This window comes from Hyposmocoma kahamanoa, unplaced genomic scaffold (genome assembly GCF_003589595.1).
Source record: "Hyposmocoma kahamanoa isolate Upper Pololo Valley unplaced genomic scaffold, ASM358959v1 65, whole genome shotgun sequence".
Classification (NCBI taxonomy): Eukaryota; Metazoa; Arthropoda; class Insecta; order Lepidoptera; family Cosmopterigidae; genus Hyposmocoma; species Hyposmocoma kahamanoa.
This window is the reverse complement of record NW_020653853.1, coordinates 6,101,482-6,123,663: the sequence shown is the minus strand read 5'-3', so window position 1 is coordinate 6,123,663 and position 22,182 is coordinate 6,101,482. Positions and strand designations below refer to the sequence as shown.

General features: G+C 36.3%; 1 protein-coding gene across 2 annotated transcripts in view; it reads right to left on the bottom strand.

Moving 5' to 3' along the window:
* Nucleotides 1-664: 664 nt before the first annotated feature.
* LOC113231574 (beta-1,4-N-acetylgalactosaminyltransferase bre-4-like) overlaps nt 665-22,182 on the bottom strand; it is a 480,048-nt gene continuing 458,530 nt past the window's right edge. For both annotated transcript variants that reach the window (XM_026465917.1, XM_026465918.1), the window contains exons 2-10: nt 19,274-19,365; nt 9,825-10,065; nt 9,173-9,573; nt 7,934-8,069; nt 7,657-7,754; nt 6,232-6,421; nt 4,818-4,940; nt 1,974-2,069; nt 665-1,190 (exon numbers count right to left, since the gene is read on the bottom strand). In XM_026465917.1, the coding sequence (XP_026321702.1) occupies nt 1,058-1,190; nt 1,974-2,069; nt 4,818-4,940; nt 6,232-6,421; nt 7,657-7,754; nt 7,934-8,069; nt 9,173-9,573; nt 9,825-10,015 (1,368 nt within the window). In that variant the 5' untranslated portion in view covers nt 10,016-10,065; nt 19,274-19,365 and the 3' untranslated portion in view covers nt 665-1,057. The remainder of the gene's footprint in view (nt 1,191-1,973; nt 2,070-4,817; nt 4,941-6,231; nt 6,422-7,656; nt 7,755-7,933; nt 8,070-9,172; nt 9,574-9,824; nt 10,066-19,273; nt 19,366-22,182) is intronic.

Here is a 22,182-nt window from a genome sequence, read left to right as displayed (position 1 = left end):
TATAATTCAAATTTAAGTAATTAAAAATATAATTCTTATAGTTTCAGATCTAATATGCTAAAAATATATCAAATGATAACTAATTACAAATTCGAGCATAAAACACTGATAATTCAAATTGTTTTTCATACACATACATTATTATTTTTAGTAGGTATGGTAATTAAATCCCAAAGTAACTAATACAACCTATTAAGGGTATTAGTTAATTTGGGGAAAAATATTGTCACAGCATGAGATTCAGTTAATCTTCATGACTATAATATCTTTGCACGCCATATTGGGATGTCGTAAGCAGCGAGACTTATTAGAATCTTTCTTTACGCTTAAAACTAGAAACAAAACTTTATATTTATAAATAAATATATATAGCATAAATAATCATACTTGTAAGCTTTTCTCTAATTGAAGACGCATAACGTACAATAACATTTTATGTTTGTTGTATAGCTCTACAATTATAAGTAATTTTTTTTACATATTGTTTGCCTAAAAACTAAAGATTTCACTAACGCCTTGAAATGCAATAAAGTAAAAACCTAAATAATAGAAGTAAATTACGTTAATTAAGATTCTTTCAGATTCGGCAAATTTGGCAGAAATGCTCCAAATTATTTTCTATACAATATTATTTACCTAAATTCTGTCGACATTTTTTAAAACCTACAAGTATGTCTTAAACGAAAACTTATTTTTTCGAATGATATCTTAGCTTTCTATTAAACACTAACAATACCAAACGAGTATTACAAAAACATTGCAGGTTTAAAAAAATTTCGAAAATACTTAACTTATTGAATCTGGTTTTGAAATAAACATTATTTTGTCTTATAATAATGAAGAGATCCATTATTCATTAGCACTGGGGTAACCATCGTATAGATATCACATCGCAATTCTGTGCAGAACGTCTTGTCATTACACTCGTTTTCTAATTTTCACGGCTTTGGATTATTCCACTTTTCAGCGTTCACGATCCTTTTTCACCACATTTTTGGAGTCAACGTTGAGTGTGTTACCTTTGATCGCCAAACAGTAGTTTGGCGAAATACATCCATCAGCTGCTCTCGTCTATGTTGACTGTTATTAGAGTGTACAGATGGTGCTTTACGACATTTTGGACAACGTATTCCAAAGTGGACAATCCGTCTTTTTGGAATGTTTTACTTGTTTGTGACAAAAGTTTATATCTGAAATTGAAAAATTATTTTATTGAAAACTAAAAATTAAATTTCAAACTCGTAGTGGCATTAAAACCCCAGAGTTAACAAAAAGGGTGAACTCTAAGGGTACACTTTAACTTTTACTTAAAAAAAAGCACCTGAGACCGTCTCAATTTTACAAAAGTTGTATCAGTTTATTATTTATATCGTTATGAGTGTGTGTGTAAAAAAATCTAGTAACGCCTCTAACGGCGTTCGTACCAAACTATCATAAACGGAACCAATTAAAACCACTTGGAATTAGTACTTTTGTTTAGTTTTTAATTAGTTTAATAATTACAAAAACATTAACACGGTTTTACTTTACACTCTTAAACCTAAACTGATTTGTATGAGTGTTGCAAGCCCTCTAACATAATTTATAAAATAACAATTTTATTAAATGTAAACAATATACGAAAAAAAGGAAATATATAATGAAGGTATAACGCAAAAATATATTAACAAAAAGTTAAAGTTAAAATAAATTTACGGGCGCTTTTAAGTTAGACACAAAACGGCCAAACTTGTGACTGTAAACATTTTTGCACTGTGCAACTGCGCTTCTAAATATTGTATAAAAATTAGTAGTGGTGCGGTAGCAGCGCCACGGTGATGCCGCTTCTATAAGCGTCTAATTTGAAGGTTTTATTTTATACTCATGTCTTGCTTTCTTAGTGTTTCAGAAAAACAAGTCTGAGTTAACTATGCAGAACTCAAAATAAAAAAAGATGTAATTAAAAATAATAAATATTTAACACTTATATTTACCTCTTAGGATTTGGTGTAGAGCTCTTATGTGCTAACATAGCGTACCGGGCTATAGACATCTTATATCGGGCTATGTGGTAGCCTTCGAATTTTAGCCTGTAATTAAACAGAATAGTGTTTAAGCAGTTTACAATATATTTTTTTCAATTTTTGGTTAAAGCTGAGGATAATAACTGAAGTTGGTATAAAATGCCAAGGTCCTAGAAACCTTAGAGGATAGAAAAAATAGTCTAAGCTAGAAACCTGTCACATATCAATGACAGGCTGATTGGTTCGTATGAACTTGACATTCAATAAATAATTCCGATTAATACGATTTTTTTAAATACGGAGAGAAACAACAGTGGCATAAACATTAAGATTTAAATCTATTAGATTAGATCAATTTGATTTGAAATGATAGAATGTATAGTGCGGCACCGTGAGCATCCTCGAGGCTGCGTGAGACTTGTAGCGATTAGTTAAAAAAAGCACCGCGTCAGCTCTTCCGGCCATTGCGCGCCGCTGTGTCTGATCTTAGGGCTGTTGAGCCTTAAGGTCAAGACCCACTCACAGTTGTGAGTTGTCACACTGGCGCAGAGTCGAAGCGTCGCGACAAGTCATATTTTTCGCCTATAGCATATTGATCTCTATTTTCCCATTATTAAGGTACAAATTTATGTCATGCAAATATGGAAACGAGTGCCGGCGCGTGTCGCTGCGCGTTACTTGTGCCGATGCTTGTGTGAGTGAGGCATCAGACGCCGACCACACTTTGAAGCGGGCGCGTTATAGTTGAAAAACAGCGCCGACTCTGCGCCAGTGTGAGTTTAGCCTAATTCTCATTTTTTTATTCTTCAACGTCTCCGTGTAAACATAAGGAGTTGTGTATCTCATTTCGCTAATTCCAGATATATAATAACTCGATTTCGCAAAATTTTCGATATGTTGGTTATGACATGGACCAATAAATCAAGAGAACTGTTAATCGTGATGCGAGATAGCGTAGTAGGGTATTTAGTACCTATTGGTACACCAGATGTCGAGACGAGTGCCAAATAGCTATTTTTGTAACTAATTTGTTTTACATTGACATGCTGAATTACAGCATGATAAATTTATCAATGCTACTCTAGTAATAACAAACAAATCGCCGAGATGGCGCTTATGGCAAAGATTTAAGTGGATAGTGCCGTCAATTCTGTTATCTTGTTTAGGATTAGCGCCATCTAACCATATTAGGAAGCGTTAATTTATAAATTAGTTTGTAACATACAATGCAATCTATTGACACAAATATTTGTCAAAGTTCAGAAAATAATTTTAACTCATGATCAATATTTGAATAATATTAAAACGAAAAAAAAACTGTCTTCGTATATTTCATACATCGAGTATATAACGAGAAATAGAGACGAAATGTCATTTAATTTGTTTGAAAACTATTCTGCCATATCATTACTGTGACAACTACGCTCCGATTGGCTAGCCCGAGTTCGAAACAATTGACTGTCGGCTGTCGTCAATGGGTGTCGACCAGTTAACTTGAGCTTTGCTATAATGGACGAAAATTGCAACTTTACATATTTAATATTTAATTACCGATGAAATGTGATTGCGTTTGTTTTGTAATTAGATATTTTGCTGTTTTTCCCACACCACCGAATAGAACAGCACGGCATTGTTAGAGATATTATCTTTATTATAATAAATACAGAATATTTTTTGGGATATACGGAGATCGACATACAGGTCAGTAGTTGGCCTGTCTATATTTCAGTGCAAACGAGAGTTGATATTTATAAGAGCTGTATCGCTAATGTGTCACCAGGACTATATGGCCCTTATTTCGTCTCTATTTCTGGTTAGATGCTCGATGATTTCATATTAAAGAAGAATTAATTCACATCTATGGCTATTTACATAATATAAACCCTTTGGTCCATCTACGTAACTATTTTTCATAACTATAACTCATTTTGTATCTAGCTACGAAAGTGGACGCTTTTTTTCTTCTTTTCATAACTACTAAAATGCAAAAACCAAATAAAATTTTATAGATAGCACGGTTGTTGGGTACGTTAACTACGATAGCGTACTTGAGGTTAAAAAATGACAAATTAGCGCCCGACTATTTCCAAACTATTGATCTGGGGGCCTACTCTCGTTCTCCATCCGACATCCTTCCAAAACAATTAATGTCAAATAAGTAATAACTCCACCAAATTAAAACACAATGTCAGATATGAAGCTTCATTCGCATCATGCGTTTTTAATTTAGTCGAGTATTACTTATTTGATAGCAATTGTTTCGGAGAGATGGCGGACGAAGAACGAGAGTACGGGCAGCCAGTACCATCTAGATATAAAACGGTATTTTGACCTTTTTCAGATATACGCGTCCCGATTTTGATTCAAATCGGAATTGATGCGATTGGGTAGTCTCGAAATCAGATGAGTTTCTGAGCGAGAAGATGAACCTGATTCCTACTATATCTTTCTAATTTGGGAGTTCCGATTAGAAATATCAAAAGTTTCCGATCGGCCAGTTGTGAATAGCACTTATGCGCCTCGACTCGGAAAAGACGCAGTTTCCGATCGGAAGAGGCAATCAAAATCAAGCTGCTGATCTGTAGTATGAGATTAGAAGTCCTTTTGAGTTATTGGTTATGATAAGGAGGGCAGATATATTTCGCTATGTAACCAGTCGTAGTACATGATAAGTTACCTTGCCTTTATCTTTTTGTATGTAAACATTATGATGCGATAATCTTATGGCTATTATTGCTTGCGATAGTACCGTACGATTTCTCGCCACGAAGCGTGCGATAAACGTTCCTTCTAAAAGGGCCTCAATGTACTAACCTATAAGCCATGTCGTCGTCTTCACCACCCCATCCCCAATACTTATTGGAGAAGCCGTTTACTTTGACGAACTGCTCGTAAGTCATCGCTGACACTCCGCCGAATAACTCTTCGTAAAGTAACCTTGAAATAAAAGGAAAACGAAATTGAAGTTTTGACCATTGGGTATTTTTGCGGTGTACCTACAAAACAGCTAAGAGCCAGTCTCTCTTCAGAGTGCTCTTTTCGTGACTTATTAAAAATAATTAATATGTGTATGACCTTGTCCATAAATTTAACAAACTCATTTTTCTAGGGCGTGCACGACACATATGAGGTCTGTGCCAAAAGTATCCGGCCTTCGTTCGTTCTTCCGCGCTGGGTTTATTAATCATTACCCGGCTCGTGGCATCCTTCAAAGTAGTCTCCATTCGACTGAACAAACACCGGTGCTTCCAAAGTCAAAATGTAGCCAAAGTGATGTTAAATTTGGGAATAGCCTTCAATGCACTCGTGGCATTTTTTTAATCGTCCCTGTGTCGTCAAACCGCCGCCGCCGCCCTTTAATTTGTATGCGTTTGGTGTCCGCCGAGAGGTTATCTATTGCTCCGACAATCGTGCTATTTTCGCACAAATTCCGATAGCCGCCTGAAGCTCACCTCTGAGTCCACGAGTTCGCTATAGAGGAATGGGCCGGGTGTAAAAGTTTTCTACGGTCCTCCCAATACAACTTTGTGCGGTACGACCTCCACCTCGGTTTTACCGCAGTGACAGGATCCCGCGTCGGAAACCTCAACCTGTGGAGCTTCCTCCGAAAGCAACCATCGCCTGTCAGGATCTGTACCGTCTTATAATCCGGCTGTCCCCAGTCACTTTGAGTCGAGTCGTCACACCCGGAGATAATTGACATAGTTCCCGCCCCTTGTCCGGTGTAAACTGTCTAGCTGACGGAATGTGGTAACCGCCACTTATGGACATTTGCGTAACTAAAACGTATTTATAATCGCCCTAAAATATAAAAATGTAGCCGGTGGAACACGAGATTTTAAGTTCCTTCAATAAGGAATACATCAGAGCTACTTCGTGGGAATGAGCCCAGGGAACTTTTAGACGGAAGTTAACGTAAACGCTTGTGTTGAATGTTGTTTTTCATGCAGAATTAATTACCCCGTCCTCCTCCCCACATAATTAATAAAATAAATAACACAAACCCAATTACAATCACAACCACCACCAACATCTAAAAGAGTTCTCGAAATGGGCTCGGTCTACTATCGCGATTTCGTAGATTCGAAGGCGAAATTGAGGCGACTATGGGAATTCGCGGGGAAATGGCACAAGCTAAGACGGTGGAAGCTATTAGGCACATTATTAGCCGGGACAATGCACCTAAACAGAATCGCGGACCGTGGCCAATATGTAGTGTAAAACTTACTGATACTTAAACTTGTCAATGGCAGCAGACATGTGCCGAGGTTGTCTTGGACAGGAGTACGTGTTCCGCTCGTCCATCGGCAGCAAATCGACGTCATGGAAGACGAAGCACTGCCAGCCTCCAGACTTTTGCTTTTGGCTCTCTACGAAGCCAACGTTGAATAATTTCGCACGGTTGAAGTCTGATTTTCCTAAAAGTTTTCAAAAGAGCGTTGCGTTTACACGTAAAACTTTATAGGATTTTTTGGTATAAGGCAACTTACGAACACTTTAGGAATATTATTTAAGATCCCCTCGACCAGTCTAAGGATTTCTAGAAAACGATTTGGTTATTTACCATGACGGTCGTAAATTACCTATATTTTAGAGCTATTTCAAGGTAAAAAAACAGTTTAGACAAACACAAAATCTCAAGAACATAGAAATTCATAACATCTTACTACTGACTTGATCTGTAGATCAAGCGCAAGCGGTGAGAATTTTTCATTTTGTTGCTCGATCTTTCTTTCAATAATTATAACAAACAAGTCTATTTTCACAAAAAATATATGAATATCATAGTAAAACATTATCAATACGTAATTAAATCACCACAAATATTTAAGTAGAGTTATTTTAAGTTCTTTCGCGACACACACGTCCGTCACTCATCTGGGCTCAGGGCTCATTTAAAACAAGCGCTGCAGTCAGTTATGGCCATAGATTTAGTATATGGTTATGGCTGTGGTTTATGCTGAATGAAGTGCTTTTGCGTACGTCACAACCGCACAAATGACAGTACAAAATTTGTAGTTATAATTTGTTTTTTGTCAGATTTGTGTTATTTAATTTTTTTTTATATTTTATATTTTGTTTATTAATTATTATTTCTTTGATTTTGTTTTTCTTGTTTGTGTTATAATTTTTTTTGTATCTATGTTGTGTTGTGGCGTTGCAATAAATGTCTATTATATTCTATTCTGATATTCAATAAATATTGTTTCAATGTAGTTTTAATTATAATTAAGTTAATTTTATGTATATTTAGTTAATTGAATGTGTTTGCATTTTTTTTGTGAAATTACTCCACTAGTTTGTTATAATGATTAATACTAAGATCGAACACTTGGAAAAAATTCTTTTGATCCGGCTGGATTCGAACCAACGTCTTCAAGAATATACCGTCTGATACCATTCCAGACCGAAACCCAACGAACCTTACGAATTTTTTCCCGTAGCGCCATCTACGAGAAATCTGTTTCTTGACTCAGCCAGGTACCTTTACAGCTACCAGCAGCTGACTAGAGATGTCGCTTTAATAATTGTAATTAAAGCTTATTGAATCTCAGGATGTTTCACTATTGATGATATTCAGATATTTTAATTAATTTAGTTTTAATTAATTATTAAATATACAAGGGCACATTTAAAGGAGAGAAATACATACCTCCTTGTTCTATGATAAATATCCCATATTCTAATTGTTGCTTCATCAAGAAAGGGTGCATGTGATTTAGGAATATTCCTAAATGTTCTTCGCGATTTCTGTAACATAAGAATAACACTATTGATCAATAAAAGTACGGAATGGGAAAAAAACTGTTTCTTAAATTGTACTCTTAAAATAATTTAGTGATGTTCGCTGTTCAAACCATCGGCGTCGTGTAAAGAATTTATTATTTTACTTTTATACATTATATTATTATAACGATGTACGCAGGTACCTGTATGGCACAATAATGGCAACCTTGTGCCTGGCAGTGCAGTTTGGAGGGGCATACATTCCGCCCGGTCCTACTTCGGGATATTTGGTGTTTACGTATTCTAACGATACCTTTGACTTATTCAGTTGGACTGGTCCTGAAAATGTAAAAAAATTGTTTGAGCCCATGAAATTATTAAAGATATTTTTGGGAAAAGATTGGAAGGCATTCTCCGACCTCCTTTCGCGCTTGGCTATGGCCAAAAAGAAGAAAATAGAAACAAGAAATTGAGATGGTCATTGAGTTTAGAGGATGGAAACACAGTCTAAATCATTGAGACAAAAAATTGCCACGAGAATTACACTGATCGAAACCGCTGCTGTAAATGGAAAACCGCTTATCAGTAATTATTTACAATATTCATTCGTCGCAAACAAGGAGTTATCTTCTAATCACCGCCAGTACGCACTGGAGTTAAAGGTGAGTGTCACCAACATTTTTCCAAAATTACATTTCTTGGTTTTATGGGTAAACTCTTCAGAACGGAAGGAACAAAGTCCACTGCCTCCTTTCAAGATCTGAGCCTCTTCAACAATTATTTATTAAATATGTTTGCAGTGGCATTTTTGGGTGTTAAAAAATTTTGCGCACTAAATACTAAGAAAATATAATAGCTTAGTTTATTTAACCCCAAACGCAAAAAGAGAGGAGTTATATCTTTGAAGCCTTTGGCTAAATATCTGTATGGTCTCATACATTCTTCGGTACAACTCTGCCAATGCGGCGATCTACTTTAGCCACGTGCACTTTAGTTTAAACACGTGATTCATACTTTATTTTACGTAGTACATTACCAACTGTCCACCGATACACTACATCAAGGAAAGATTTGCCACCACGACACCTGTATTTTATACCAATAGAAAAAAGAAAACGGTAAAAGTATTACCGTTTTCTTTGGAAGTCTTTCTCTGCTCCGTACTAGGCCAACCATTAATCGCGAGTGCCATTGACACACATATAGACAACCACACATTACACTCAAACTCACAGGGTAAATAAATGTAGGCCCATACAAATATTTCTCCCGGCCCGGGAATCGATCCTGAGACGTTCGACTACGGAGGCATAAATGCATAGAGTAATTTAATTAAAAGTTCTCTTCCCACATTGGTTCTACCGTGAATCGAATCCGGGACCTCCGCATCCAGCGCCCACAATGTAAACCGTTAGGTCAACGAGGCCGTCATAAGTCCTTACCTAAATTATCAAACGGTTCACAATAAGGTAACGAATCATTGCTCCTCATTAACGTTGGCTCTGTTGACGTAAGATTTCTCAAGCTGTCCATAATTTTTGTGATCAGATTTGCTCTATTAGACGTTACATTTTTCTTCTTGGTCATTTCATGAGTTTTACTTCTCATGTCGTAGTAATCATGTATTGTTTTTAGTATGTGTTCTTTTCGACTCATTGTACTTTGTTTTGTAACGTTTTTAGTTTCAGTTACATTTTCTGCAAAACTGGTTGTATCATTTGAGAGTGTTAAGTTATTCGAGTTATGAATGTGAATAATATTGGTTATATTTGAAGATATAACAGCTTCGGGTAGTTTCTTTGGCCATGATGCCGAGGACTTTTCTTCGGGTAGATCGCGTGTTCTGAAAAATAAAAGGGAACATTGATTTCAAATGTAGAATGCTGCTGTTTGCGACAATTAGCACTCTTCGTAAGATAAACTAAATCTTATTTTCACGCGATAACGTTTTTTTTTTCAAAATGGCGTATTGTAGCGACAAGAGCCTCTCGAGTAAAAGGACATTTCTTTGTTCAGTGAAATATCTTATTACATTTAAATGTATCCTCATAAATTGGTTCAACCTAGATTTGAGAAGTGGTGTCGAGCGCTTACTTGATAGTTGGTAAGGTAGCATTGTAGAGCGGGGTGTATAGGTAGGTGCGCAGCGGTGAGGCATCAAGGATGGAGCCGAAGAGGTACTCGATTGCGGCTAGCGCCATGACCAGTAGTAGGAGCAGCCGTAGCGCGCGCGCTGTGCGCCCCCCGCCCGCGCCAGCGCCCCCTGCGCCCACCCCCGTGCCCATCAACGCATGCACGCCGCGCGCGCGCACCTCACCCTCGCTCGACTGCTATCCTGTAATTTTTAACATCCTTTTATTAGCACATTTAAAACCATCAATGGTCCATGTGGATTGAAAACATTTAATAGACACCATTTGTGAATTTTCAAGAACCAACGTATTTTGAGGAGTACAGTCAACATGTGCTTTAGAACATCCAATCTATTAGAGATATAAAGATAAATTAAGAGAGAGATATAAAGAGTTCGTCCAGGGAAGTGCTGCCACCTTACCTATTTCTGCCGCCAAGCATTATTGCTTTGCTGGTGTTCCGGTTTTGAAGGGTAAGGGTGCAGGTCAACTTATGTCTCAGGGTGATGGGTGCAGTGGCAGTGCCCCTCAGATATTTGCGATTTAAAGCTCTGAGTGGCACTGCAACTGTTATGGACAGGCGTGTAGCTTCATCAGGCGCACGATTTGTCCGTCCCGTCACTTGATATAATAAAAAAAAGATATGGGTTTGGTACAAAACCTATATAAAAAATGTTACCTAGAATACTACTTATATACTAATAAATTGTCCAATTTAGAAACTTTACGATTGTAATACGCAATATACACTAAATTAGAGAACAAAGTTCGACAGAACCAATTAGACTTCGTAGCATTCATCCAGTAAAGTATTGCCATGCCACCATGCCTAATTCTGCCGCCAAGCAGTAACGTGACCATTACTACGTTCTGGCGGTAGTGAAACTTCAGGTGACGAGTGTAGTGGCTGTATCCATAAAACCTTTGCGATTAAGGCAAGGTATTTCAACGTGAGCCTATTGAATAAAATAAGTACAGGCGGAGAAAATATGATACAGACCCGACATCGACAAGCGCCTGATGGCGACTGACGGGACAGCGAACGTCGCAGCGTGTCGTCAAAGTCGCTGAGTAATTTGCAAATTTTGGGATAAATGTGAATATAATAACTACAGGGCTTCAGTTGAAAACCAAAATTTAGCAGGTTCTCTGTAGTATGAAGAGAAATATCTCCATATAAAAATTATGTACAAAGTAAGATTGTTGATGACGCAGGTTTTTTTACACATCACATTTTTTACGCAAGAGATCAGCCTCCCTGATGCGACGTCTTCGTGATGGTTCCAACAGCCTTCTGAATTCAGTTTGGGAACAGCCGGCTTGCGCTTTTTGGAAGCACTGGAACCTAGTGCATATGGGTTCCAGGGGCTTAGTTTATAATTTAATGTAGTTTATTATTATTATTATTATTATTATTATTATTGAATTGTTCATACTAACATAGGCTATAAGATTTTGTAACTAACACACTATGGACATGGTCTGAAATAAATGAAATTATTATTATTATTATTATTATTAGGTATTTAAAAAAAAATCGCGAAAAATATACATTCTAACTGAATCTATCGACATAAAAAAGCTGTTTATTATCTTTGATACTGTAATAAAATATTATTTCAATGATTTTGTGATATTTAATAACAAAAAAGTATTTTTAACAATCTTCATGAAAACAATCAATCTGCCTAGCTTGATTAAGCTCAAATCTTAATGAATCTGCCTAGCTTAATCAACCAGATTGATTGTTTTCGTCAAACTTTATGAGATTTATGAAAAGTCTATGAGCTGCTTTTATGGCTCAGAGTCTGTTTCTGGAAGGTTTGTAAATTATTCCAGTGCGCCTTTTAAGTCATGTCACGACTTGAATGCAATGAATATCAGCATTAATTAATCCTGGTGCAGATATTTTGATTTACGCTGATTATCCGCGGGTGCGGATGCTGGTATTCGCAATAATCCTAGTACAGAGTTAAATATTTCATTCTGAAATAATTTGTTTTAGAATTTCATTTCAGCCTGTTTTCATCATTTTAGATGATCGGATAAAGTACATCTTATCGTGTAACAAATTAGGACAGTCAATATCCCTAGGTGTATAGTATGTTTTTAGTAAGACCGTTATTTAATTGTAAATACCTAAACCCTTTGCTCCAGGAAAATAGTTTTTCCCTATTCTCTTCCTATTGGAACAGTTACGGGTTAAGGCATATCGCTTAAAACCAAACGCGCGACTTGTTCATCTCGTTTTATACATTAAGTATTTTTTCTCAAACATGCTCTGAAACGTGTGCATTACTTTCAAAAAACGAACAGCCAGGATATGAGTATGATTTCAAGCACTGGAATACGACCGTAATGGCAGGGACTTGAGTATGATTTCTAGTGCTTAAAAACATATTCAAGTCCTGACTTGAGCAATGTTATACGACCCTTAGGGTCGTATTCTAGAACTCTACTCGATGCTCAAGTCAGGACTTGAGTATGATTCAAAGCACTAGAAATCATACTCAAGTCCTTGCCATTAGGGTCGTATTTTCAGTGCTTGAAATCATACTCAAGTCTGCTCAAATCCTGACTTGAGCATTGACTAGAGTTCTGGAATACGACCCCTAGACTTAACTAAACTTTTAAATCTATTTAGTACTTATAATGAACTACGCAAACAGGCAAAAGAAAAATTAATACAGCCAACTGCCCAGTGTTCGTGATTGCGAGAATTAAAAATACCTACCTGGGGGCCTACCAAAACCTTTCCAAAATAGTAGTTTATGTGACTGTTACATAATGAAAGTGAGGGTTTATGAAACGAGTCGACAGGCGAGTTTTATAAAAACATCTGACGAGTGTTTTAATGCATAATTACGTACCGTTATATACACTGCTTTATCTACACACATATTAAAAGCTCTCAGTGATGTCTTCAGGAACCGCAAGTTACGACTGGCGAAATGGCGGCAAATAAAAACTTTTCTCACGCATGTCACACAACCGTACTTTTTATTTTTATTTCATAGACAAACTAGAATCGGCCCTAACTATCATATCGTTCGATATCAAGTTACGTGTGAAATTGTCAAAATTGTTTGCTATTGACATTTCATTACCAATAAAACTTCATCTCGACTGATATTGGGATTGAGGTCCAATCAAATTGTTTTGTTTTTCAGAGGTGTTCAAAATTTCAATGTATTATTAACATCGAATTCGATGTTATTATGAAGCAATAATAACATTTTCTCAGATAAGAAATTTGTTCTAACAAAATAGTCTACCTTTAATGCTGGTCGTAATTTGTGGTTTTTGAACACAATTTAGAGAGTTTATGATGATTATGATTATGTTTATGTGTGTAGATATACAATCTTATTTCAATGTAAGCTTATTCTAATATTACTCATATTGGTACCATTACAAACCTGTCAACCAAGTAATGTATTATTGCTAAAGTGATTGAAAGAAAGAATAATTTCCCAATGTGGTCTATTCCATATTACAAATACGAAAGAAATAACGCTATATAAACTACGAGTCCTGTACCTACGGTGGGGTCGGGCTCGGCCTGCGGCGCGTGGTCGGTTTCAGTTTACGGGGTATGCTCATGCTCTTCGGTGGCACAGCAGTTAGTACTATGGGCGCTTGATGAGGAGGTCAATTGCCGATTTATGTCAATTTAAGAAACGAACATTTCTAAGTTGGTTTTGATCTGAGTATTCTAGGTTATCGTTGATTTGGTATTCATTCGGCAGTAGTTTGGTATTTTTTCCCACTAAATACTTCTCTTTGGTATAGCTTTCAAGAAAATGAAATCTAACATAGAGACGGTTGAGATACAACAACGCTATAATAAGTATCTCATTTCCACTACATCGGGAAGCATGCTTTACATTTTTACAATTGTGAGATCTTATAATCGTAATCTATTACGTCTCCGTATATTATCTCCATTTGATGGCGTGCGGACGCTTCGGGCTTCGCCCTCCGCGGACCTCGGTCTCCGGCCTCGGCACTTATGGCTTTGTTTTAAAAAAAATTAAATAGCTCTTTAATGGCGGCCATATTTAAAAATTGCAAAAATATATTTTGACCACTAATTATTATCAAACAATCTTAGAAATCTTTTCGTGCCAATTTTCAGTCCGAGCAAAAAAAGTTTTATCAATAGCCATTTACATAAAAAATTACGGCTATATCGAAAAACGGCAGAAACAAAATTTTTACCCCAAATTGTGATTGAAGACTCCTAGAGATCTCCTAGAGATCCACACATGCCAATTTTCAAAGGGATCCCAGCATTTTTTGTCAATTGCTAAATTTGACATAAGAACAACATTACTTTAATGTTAAAGTCGCGTCATAGAGCAAACTGAGTGAATGAATGGTCACAAAGCTGCCAATAAAACATCATAGTTTTGACATTATAATAAGCTCACTTTAAGCGCGTCATAGCACAAAAAGTTAATGTAAGGTTAAAGTAATATTGTTTTAAGAGGTTGTGGTAGGCCCCCTGTACCGCTTACTTTTTTAAAAAGAAAAGGCGGTAAAATAAACTAAAGTACTTCTTTTCTAAAAGGTTTGTTTGAAAAAACAAATATACGCGATTTAAATCCGGAGAAATAGTTTCATTTCCTATACTTCTTTTCTGCTTTTTCGTCTTTGTTATATTTTCGTTGAAAAAATAGTTTTACTGAGAAGAGCGATAACGGAAATGTGATTGTGCTCCGCCTAATTTAAAACAAGAAGTAATATTAACCCTGTAAAACTTCTAGCTGGCTATGAGCAAAGTAAGATACATGAAAAGTTATGAAATTTTCATGCACTGGAGAATCACGTGAATCACATGATCAGAAGTTTTGCAGACTACTATAGACTACTAATATGTATCTGAAAAATAACAACATTCTTTTAGCAAATTGTCCTAACACGTCAAATGTTACTTTTAATGTTTTTACTTTATTTGTTACACATCTTCCTCTCTTTGGTCTTCTAGTATTTCCTCACATTGTTTGACAAAAGCACTATACACGCCTCGGCGGGGATTGCTTGACTCCAATTTATACGAAGCCCCTCTAGTAATTCATACTCGTCCAGCAATCCCTTATTTCCCGGCCTCTGCAGTAATATAGGTACTATTATACATAACAGGATTTGGAAGTGTACTCATATTGACCATCAGGCGAAAGCATGTATCATATATTTCGAAGGCAAGTATCAGCGGCAAATGGTCCCTATAACACGATCCCCAACGGCTTGCCTAAAAAATAAAAATAAAAAGTATTATTGAACGTGAGCGCCTCACATTGCAACATTTGCTGCGTACCTTCTATATCGGCTTACCTCTTAAATATCCGCTCTTTGCGTTATGAAGGTAGGAAGTTTAGGAGGGTTTCTTCTTGCACTACGTGAATGTGTGCAGGGCACAAAGTCTGCTAATTTTAGGTCATCTCAGGTGTGTGTGGATAAAGTATCAGTCAGTCAGTCAGTCAGGATTTTGTACGTTTGGTGAATACCAATTAGCAGAAATGCTAAAAGTGAAGAGTCTTGTCAGTGACTAGTCACCACTCTACTATTCAACTCCCATTGAATGTTTTTGGTATTCTGCTCTTCAATGGCGAGTAGATGGTACATTGATCGCGTAGTTCACTAATATTATTTATGTTCAATTTGAAAATTAAGTTGCTAACTATACGAGATAAAAATTAAAATATGCTAAATATTTTTAGACGAAAAGAGGCAACTCCACACAATACCCACCTTGCAATCCTGTGGACTCTCACTTACTACTAGGGATGCACATTACAATTCGATTTTTATCGATAAAATGGAAATAAAATATGTAATCGGGTAATAAACATTTTGTAACAATATTACATTTCAGCAAAACTCGTTTTACAAACATTTAGTTGTAAATAGTTTTTGACCTCGGTTTCGGGCGTTAATGCGTTTTAGCGCGATTAAAACCCGGCGTTAAAAAAGCGTCGGGTTTTTATCCTTGGTTCAGTGTCGATAGTGTCAATGGCAAGATTTTGTGCGTTTGGTATTCTGCTAAAAGTTAAGGTAGTGGCTAGCCACCGAGCTACAATTTAACAGCCATTGCAATATTTTGCTATTCTGCTCTTCGATGGAGAATCGATGGCGTAGTGTATTCATATCATATAGATTTAATTTTAACACTGAATTGCTGACTAAACGAAATAAAAATTAAGATCTGCATATTTATAATATGTTATAATTATTAATACAAAGATCGAACACTCACAAAAAATTCCTTCGATCCGGCCGGATTCGAACCGACGTCTTCTAGCATACCTAAGCAACGGAACAAACCAGAGGACCTCAAGAATTTTTCTATGTGCTTGTTGTCGTGTCTTTGTATTTGGTTTTTCAACGACTTTTAGTCGTAGCGCCATCTATGAGAAATCTATGAAAATATTTCGTCACACAGTTAGATACCTAGATAGATACTTAGTTCATATAGCGTCTGACACGGTATGCTAGATGGCGTCGGTTCAAATCCGGCCGGATCGAAGGAATTTGTTCTGTTGTTTTGTTTGTTGTTTGTGTCTTTGATTTGTTTTTCACAATATTCGTTTCTTTTTTCTTTTCGAATTTCCTTTTTTTCACAAAATTCGCGGAGCATAATATTAGTAAATAAATATGGCTGTTTCCAAAAATAACAGAAAATGACCAAAAAATAAAATTCATTGAATACACCGAAATTTGATTAAAGTAAAAAAAATCATATTGATAACATAATATATTCTGCAAATGTTATGTAGTCGTAAATTAGAACGTTCTTTGGTAATTTAAAAATAAGATTAACTATGGGGTGGTTTGCATTAATATTAGACATAACTGGTTGATGACTAATATCTCAATAAGCCATGATCATGGGACCAGTAAAGAGCTCAAAAAGTAAAATTTACGCGGTTTAGATTCGGAAAAATTGTCTCATTTCAAGTGTTTTATTATGTTAATAAAGTTCATAGCAACGAGTCACGTTAGGGCCACACTTTGATTCTATAATATTAATAAATTACAACACTGACAATATAATTAGTACTTTATGTACAATATTCACGTCTGCACTCGACCACAGAACACTACACCACAAGTGTATAAACAATGCAATATTATCATGTAAACTAAAAGAAATAGGCATTTATTGTTTTCCAGGGAAACGAAAAATGTAAATGTTATGAAACATATTAAGGTAAATCGTCGGCTTCTCGACAATGCACTAACTTTGTAATAACAGAAATAAACAAAACAAGAAATGCGTTAAAAGTTTTTTGCTACTTCATCAATGTCCAAGTGACTAGACGAACGAGTCGTGCGCCACACGCCTGTCCATGACAGTTGCTGTGTCACTCAGAGCTTTACATCACAAAGATCTGAGGGGCACTGCCAGTGCACCCGTCACCCAGAGACAAGTTGACAAGTCCCATGAGCCTGTAATTTCACCAGAACCGTTACCCTTCAAAACCGGAACACAGTAACGCTCACATTACAGATCGGTGGCAGAAATAGGTAAGGTGGCAGAACTCTCGTACAATATAACTGTACAGAGTAAACCGCTTAAAAGATCAGGTAAAAAATTTAAAAAAATCTAAACCCTTTTAACGCTATGCCATGTAGATCTTCGTAGGGGTACAGAATAGGAGGTTTCACGCGATGAAGGCCCCGTGCGGCTTAGCGGGGATAACACGGGGAGAAGGGTAATTTTTCCTCATTTTTTCCCGTACCCGGTCATACTCACCCGATTAAATGGGCTTTAAGCCAGGTCTTAAATCACGTGTGCAATAAATCATGGCTACTGGCCCGCGAGCAAATGACAAACGAGTTTTTCCCCCGGATTTATAAACAAAAGACGTAACATTTTATGCGTGGAACACCGTCGTATTTTAGAAGTGTTTATACGCTAAAAATATCGTTTTACGAATGCCTACTGAATGAATTAATAAAAATTAATTTCGACCTGCATAAGCAGTTCTCACGACTTGTATGAGAAGAAGAAAAGTACGGCCCATTTCCTGGGGCGCAAAAAAATGTTTTATTTGTTAATTACACGTGAACTTAACTCGGGGCCTGATGTTCCCTTTTAGACTAGACAGGGCATGTGTTAGGAGACACCGACCTCTATAATAAGATAGATAGTTTGAATTAGTAATTTAAATTGCAAAAGAAACTTATTAATTATTATTTTAATTAAAGAAATATCATATTAATAATATAATAATTATAATAACGCACACACTCAACATAGCCCCGCACTAGGGAAACCCTGTGACTGTCAGGACGGCTGGTCGCCTGTCGCATCTGGCACTGAGTGTATATTCAAGAACTGTTACCTATTTGCTACTATTTGCTACCTTTTCTAATTATTTGCTTTGCTTGGGTGCCCCGAGTTAAAAGTGGTCAATAGGTTTAATTAACGAAAAAAAAAGTTTCATTTCCTATGTGCAACTATCGCGAAAACCTAAGAACTCGATACCATAGAGATTTATAGATATGGCAGCTCAGCGGGCGAAGCGGGGCGAAGCGAGGCGAAGCTTTCTTGGCATCCACTCAAATTGAACAATATACGAACGGAATTACTCGGCAGTTCCCACACCGATGTGCACGAAATTTGAGACCTGCATCAATAATACTATTCTACAGGTCGTGACGAAGCCTAATTTTAGAAGTTCGAACTGTGTCTGAAGATAATTAAGGTCAAAGTAATGAAAATGTCGTCTATGGAAAATGTGCAGAATTATGAAATAAATAAAAATAAAAAACAAAGCCAAAGTCTAAGTCAAAGTCAAATAATGTTTATTTCTTAGGTAAGCAAATTATACTTGAAATCGTCATACTGATTAAACTCTACTGCTCATTTGTAAGACAGATTCCCCTGAGAAGAATGAGCAAGAAACTTTAGGGGCTGCTCTTTGTAAGTATACATTTGAATACATTTATCATTACTATATTTAATTTAAACATGTTAGATCGAGAGTACCTGCAAGAGCTAAACGGTTCACTACCACGGATTTTTGTCATCCAAGCACGCAGAAGTTGTATAAATAACCTTTAGTATAGTAAGTTTATGTTTCATTATAGTTTTACATCTCGTAAATGGCAAATTTTGAATATCAATTGGAATGGATTGATATTTCCCCTTAAATGAATTTGAGAGTTTATGAAGACTACTGTCAAGGATAGCTAGTTTAGTTTTATTCCTCGTATTAATGTTATGTCGTCACAATTTTTCATGAAAAAATAATATTTTCCTTAATATAAACAATATTTTCATAAATGTACTGTGACGTTAGCTTGAATGTTAATCTCTTTAAACTGAACTAGAAGTACTGTTCCTCTTCGGTAGCGAATCCACATTCCGGCTTCTTTAAAATAGCTTGGTATATTACGTACCCGAGTCGTAGTGTGGTATAAGCAGGGAGCCCTGTGGTAGCCCATTCTCTTCAGCACTGCCTCGTGTAACACATTCCTCTGCCCTCCATTTCCTGTAACAACGTTAAAACTGCATTGTAACGTGCTGTAGCAAGACCATGACCCCAACCTCACTCACATGCGCCTACTACTGGCTAGTATATTTCGCACTTTTTATACCTACTTTGGTATAAAAAGTACGAAATATAAAGAATAAATTAATATAAATAAGATTTTATTTTAGGCAAGTCAATGGGAATAAAAGGCATGTAGCAACTTAACTGCTTCCTTGGCCAAACGGTTACCATGCCGGACTGCCACGCAGAGGTCCCAGGTTCGATTCCCGGGCCGGGAGAAATGTTTGTATGGCCAACATTTATTTCTCTATGAGTTTGAGTGTAATTTGTGATTGTCATGTGTGCGTCCATGGCACCCGCGACACAGGGTTTCCCTAGTGCGGGGCTATGTTGAGTGTGTGCTTTATTTATTATTATTATTTTATTAGTTAATGAGTTGTTTATTTGTTTTTTAAATAGCATATTTTTCTCAGACCTTAGAACTTTCGATAAATTATTGTAATTTTTGGCGCCATCACAAAAACACTTTTTTGTATGAAGGTAATATTTTATAAGCTTTCAAACGCCATAACGTCTTGGCTCTAGAGTTCGCATGAATAATTGTGTGTGCATTCGGACCTATACGGCGGCAGTTGCGTTAATATAAAGTGAAGTTATAGTCAGTAGTCGAAGATCTTTAACATGTGGTTTATATATATGGGTAAGTTTTTGGATTTACATCAGTTTATTGTTGAAGGTATGATATGCACACATTTTTAACAGTTTTTTATTTATTCATGATAAGAGCATCAGGATATACAGGGTGGAAATTTGAGACGGGTTAGCAAGATCAGCTACCTTAACCACCGCAACTACATGAAAACGTCCATGATTTTTGAAGGTATTTTGTTTGGCATTCACAGATTTTGAAAAAATTGTACAGTTAGCTAGATAAAATGCAATTTTCACGTAACTATTTTTCCGAGCTATCCGATCCTATTTCCGTTAATGATCAAAAGTCTCTATGACCGACCAACTGAGAAAAGAGTACTAGAACAGACAGAAATTGCAAAAAGCTTTACCATCATATTCTTTTAATTTTGGGGTGCGGTTAAAATCGGTATCATTTCCGATCTTTAATAATAAAGAGATCTCTGAAAATGTTTTTTCATTAAGCGAAATGGACAAGTTAATAAATCATATCCTTTAATGGCTTTTCATTGACCGTCCTTCGCTGATTCATTGGGTTTCTTTCAATTTTATTGTGTTCTGTTAATCCGGAGGACAGATGATCATGCAGCATCATGCTTTTTAAATGCTTTTACAAAAACATCTTGGAATGAGGTTATCATTTTATGAACTAAAATTTATAAAGAAAATGAGTTCAAAAACAACTAAATGCCACGAAAATGCCTTGTTTTTATATACGGTATTAATGTGTCTACTTCCATAATAACTTCCTTTTCGCGTAGGTATACGCTAAAAAACCTTTTATCATTTAAGTAGCCTTTGAGATTGCAATGTCCGTCGTGCGGTTTTGTATACAGCGAAATTAGGAAAAACTCAAAATGACCGTTTATGACGTAATACTTTAATATTAACGATCTCATTTGCGACGTCATAACATGCCAAAGACTCGTCTTAACAGCGCTGTTAAATTTTTATTCCGTCCGAAGAATATTATTAATATTTATGATCTAACAAATTTTGCCGTTATATAATTTGTTAGGATTTTTGAATATAATTGTGAAAATACCGTTAATAGTTAAAGATCATAATGGATATAATTACGAAGTCGTTTTAGGCTTAACTTACTTGCTGCGGAATGGAATGGAAGCATATTTTTGTAAAGAAATAGTACATAGCATAATGAACTTCATGTCAATAGTGTAACGTTCAAACAAGATACGAGCTTAAAACAGGTCGCGCATCTTCCGGAGCCTTCTCGCACATCCTCGAGAATTCCCGCATCTACCTCTTGTACCTATTTGTTTACGATAATAAGTGATGGGACGAACAAATCGAGCACCTGGTGGAGAGCGACACGCTTGTCCACAACAGTAACAGCTTCCGCTCAGCTTCAAGTCGCAAAAAACCTTTTAAGAAATTCGTTTGCCTCGAGTTTCTTCTTCATGTCGCTGACGACCGCCAAAATATTTGTATGGCAAATTGTACACAGCCCCAAACTATAGCAAGAAGAACGAATTATACTTTAACGCGGGCCCAACTTTAACATTTGATGTCCTTCTAGTCCGTAGTGAAAATTTGTCATTTAAATTTGTGCAATATAGCGAGAGGCAAAATCCAATATGTTTTTTATACAGTAATTTTCGCACTGCCTTTGTAAAATATTCACAACATTCGAGCGTTGCGTGCCGTTTGCGCGAGGCAAAAAGAAATTAAAAAAGTTGTTCCCAGCCAGCGCCCTTGTTTTAAATATTTCACAGCTTTGGCTCACGGCTATTATGGGTGTTTTGTTACACCTCGCCACGAGGAAAACATCAAAGCGTTTACCACGAGATAAATAAATAAAAACCGTAGAATATGAAAGGCCAAGGAAGATACTCATCTTGATTTCCGCGACTTCAGAACAGGAAATTAAAGAGAGACGTTAATTATTAGTTTTTGCTTTTTCGCATGCCTATTTTTTATTGCCAAAAACAATTTTTCATTTTTACGTATCCAATATTACTACAATAGATTTTTTTAAGCTTTAGTACGTATAGTAGTTTGTAAATAAAATAATAACGACATTGCTGTTAAAATAAACGAGGCCAGTTTTATGACAGGCATTTAACTTTCTATTTAGAACTGTCTATGGACGAGTGGCGCTGA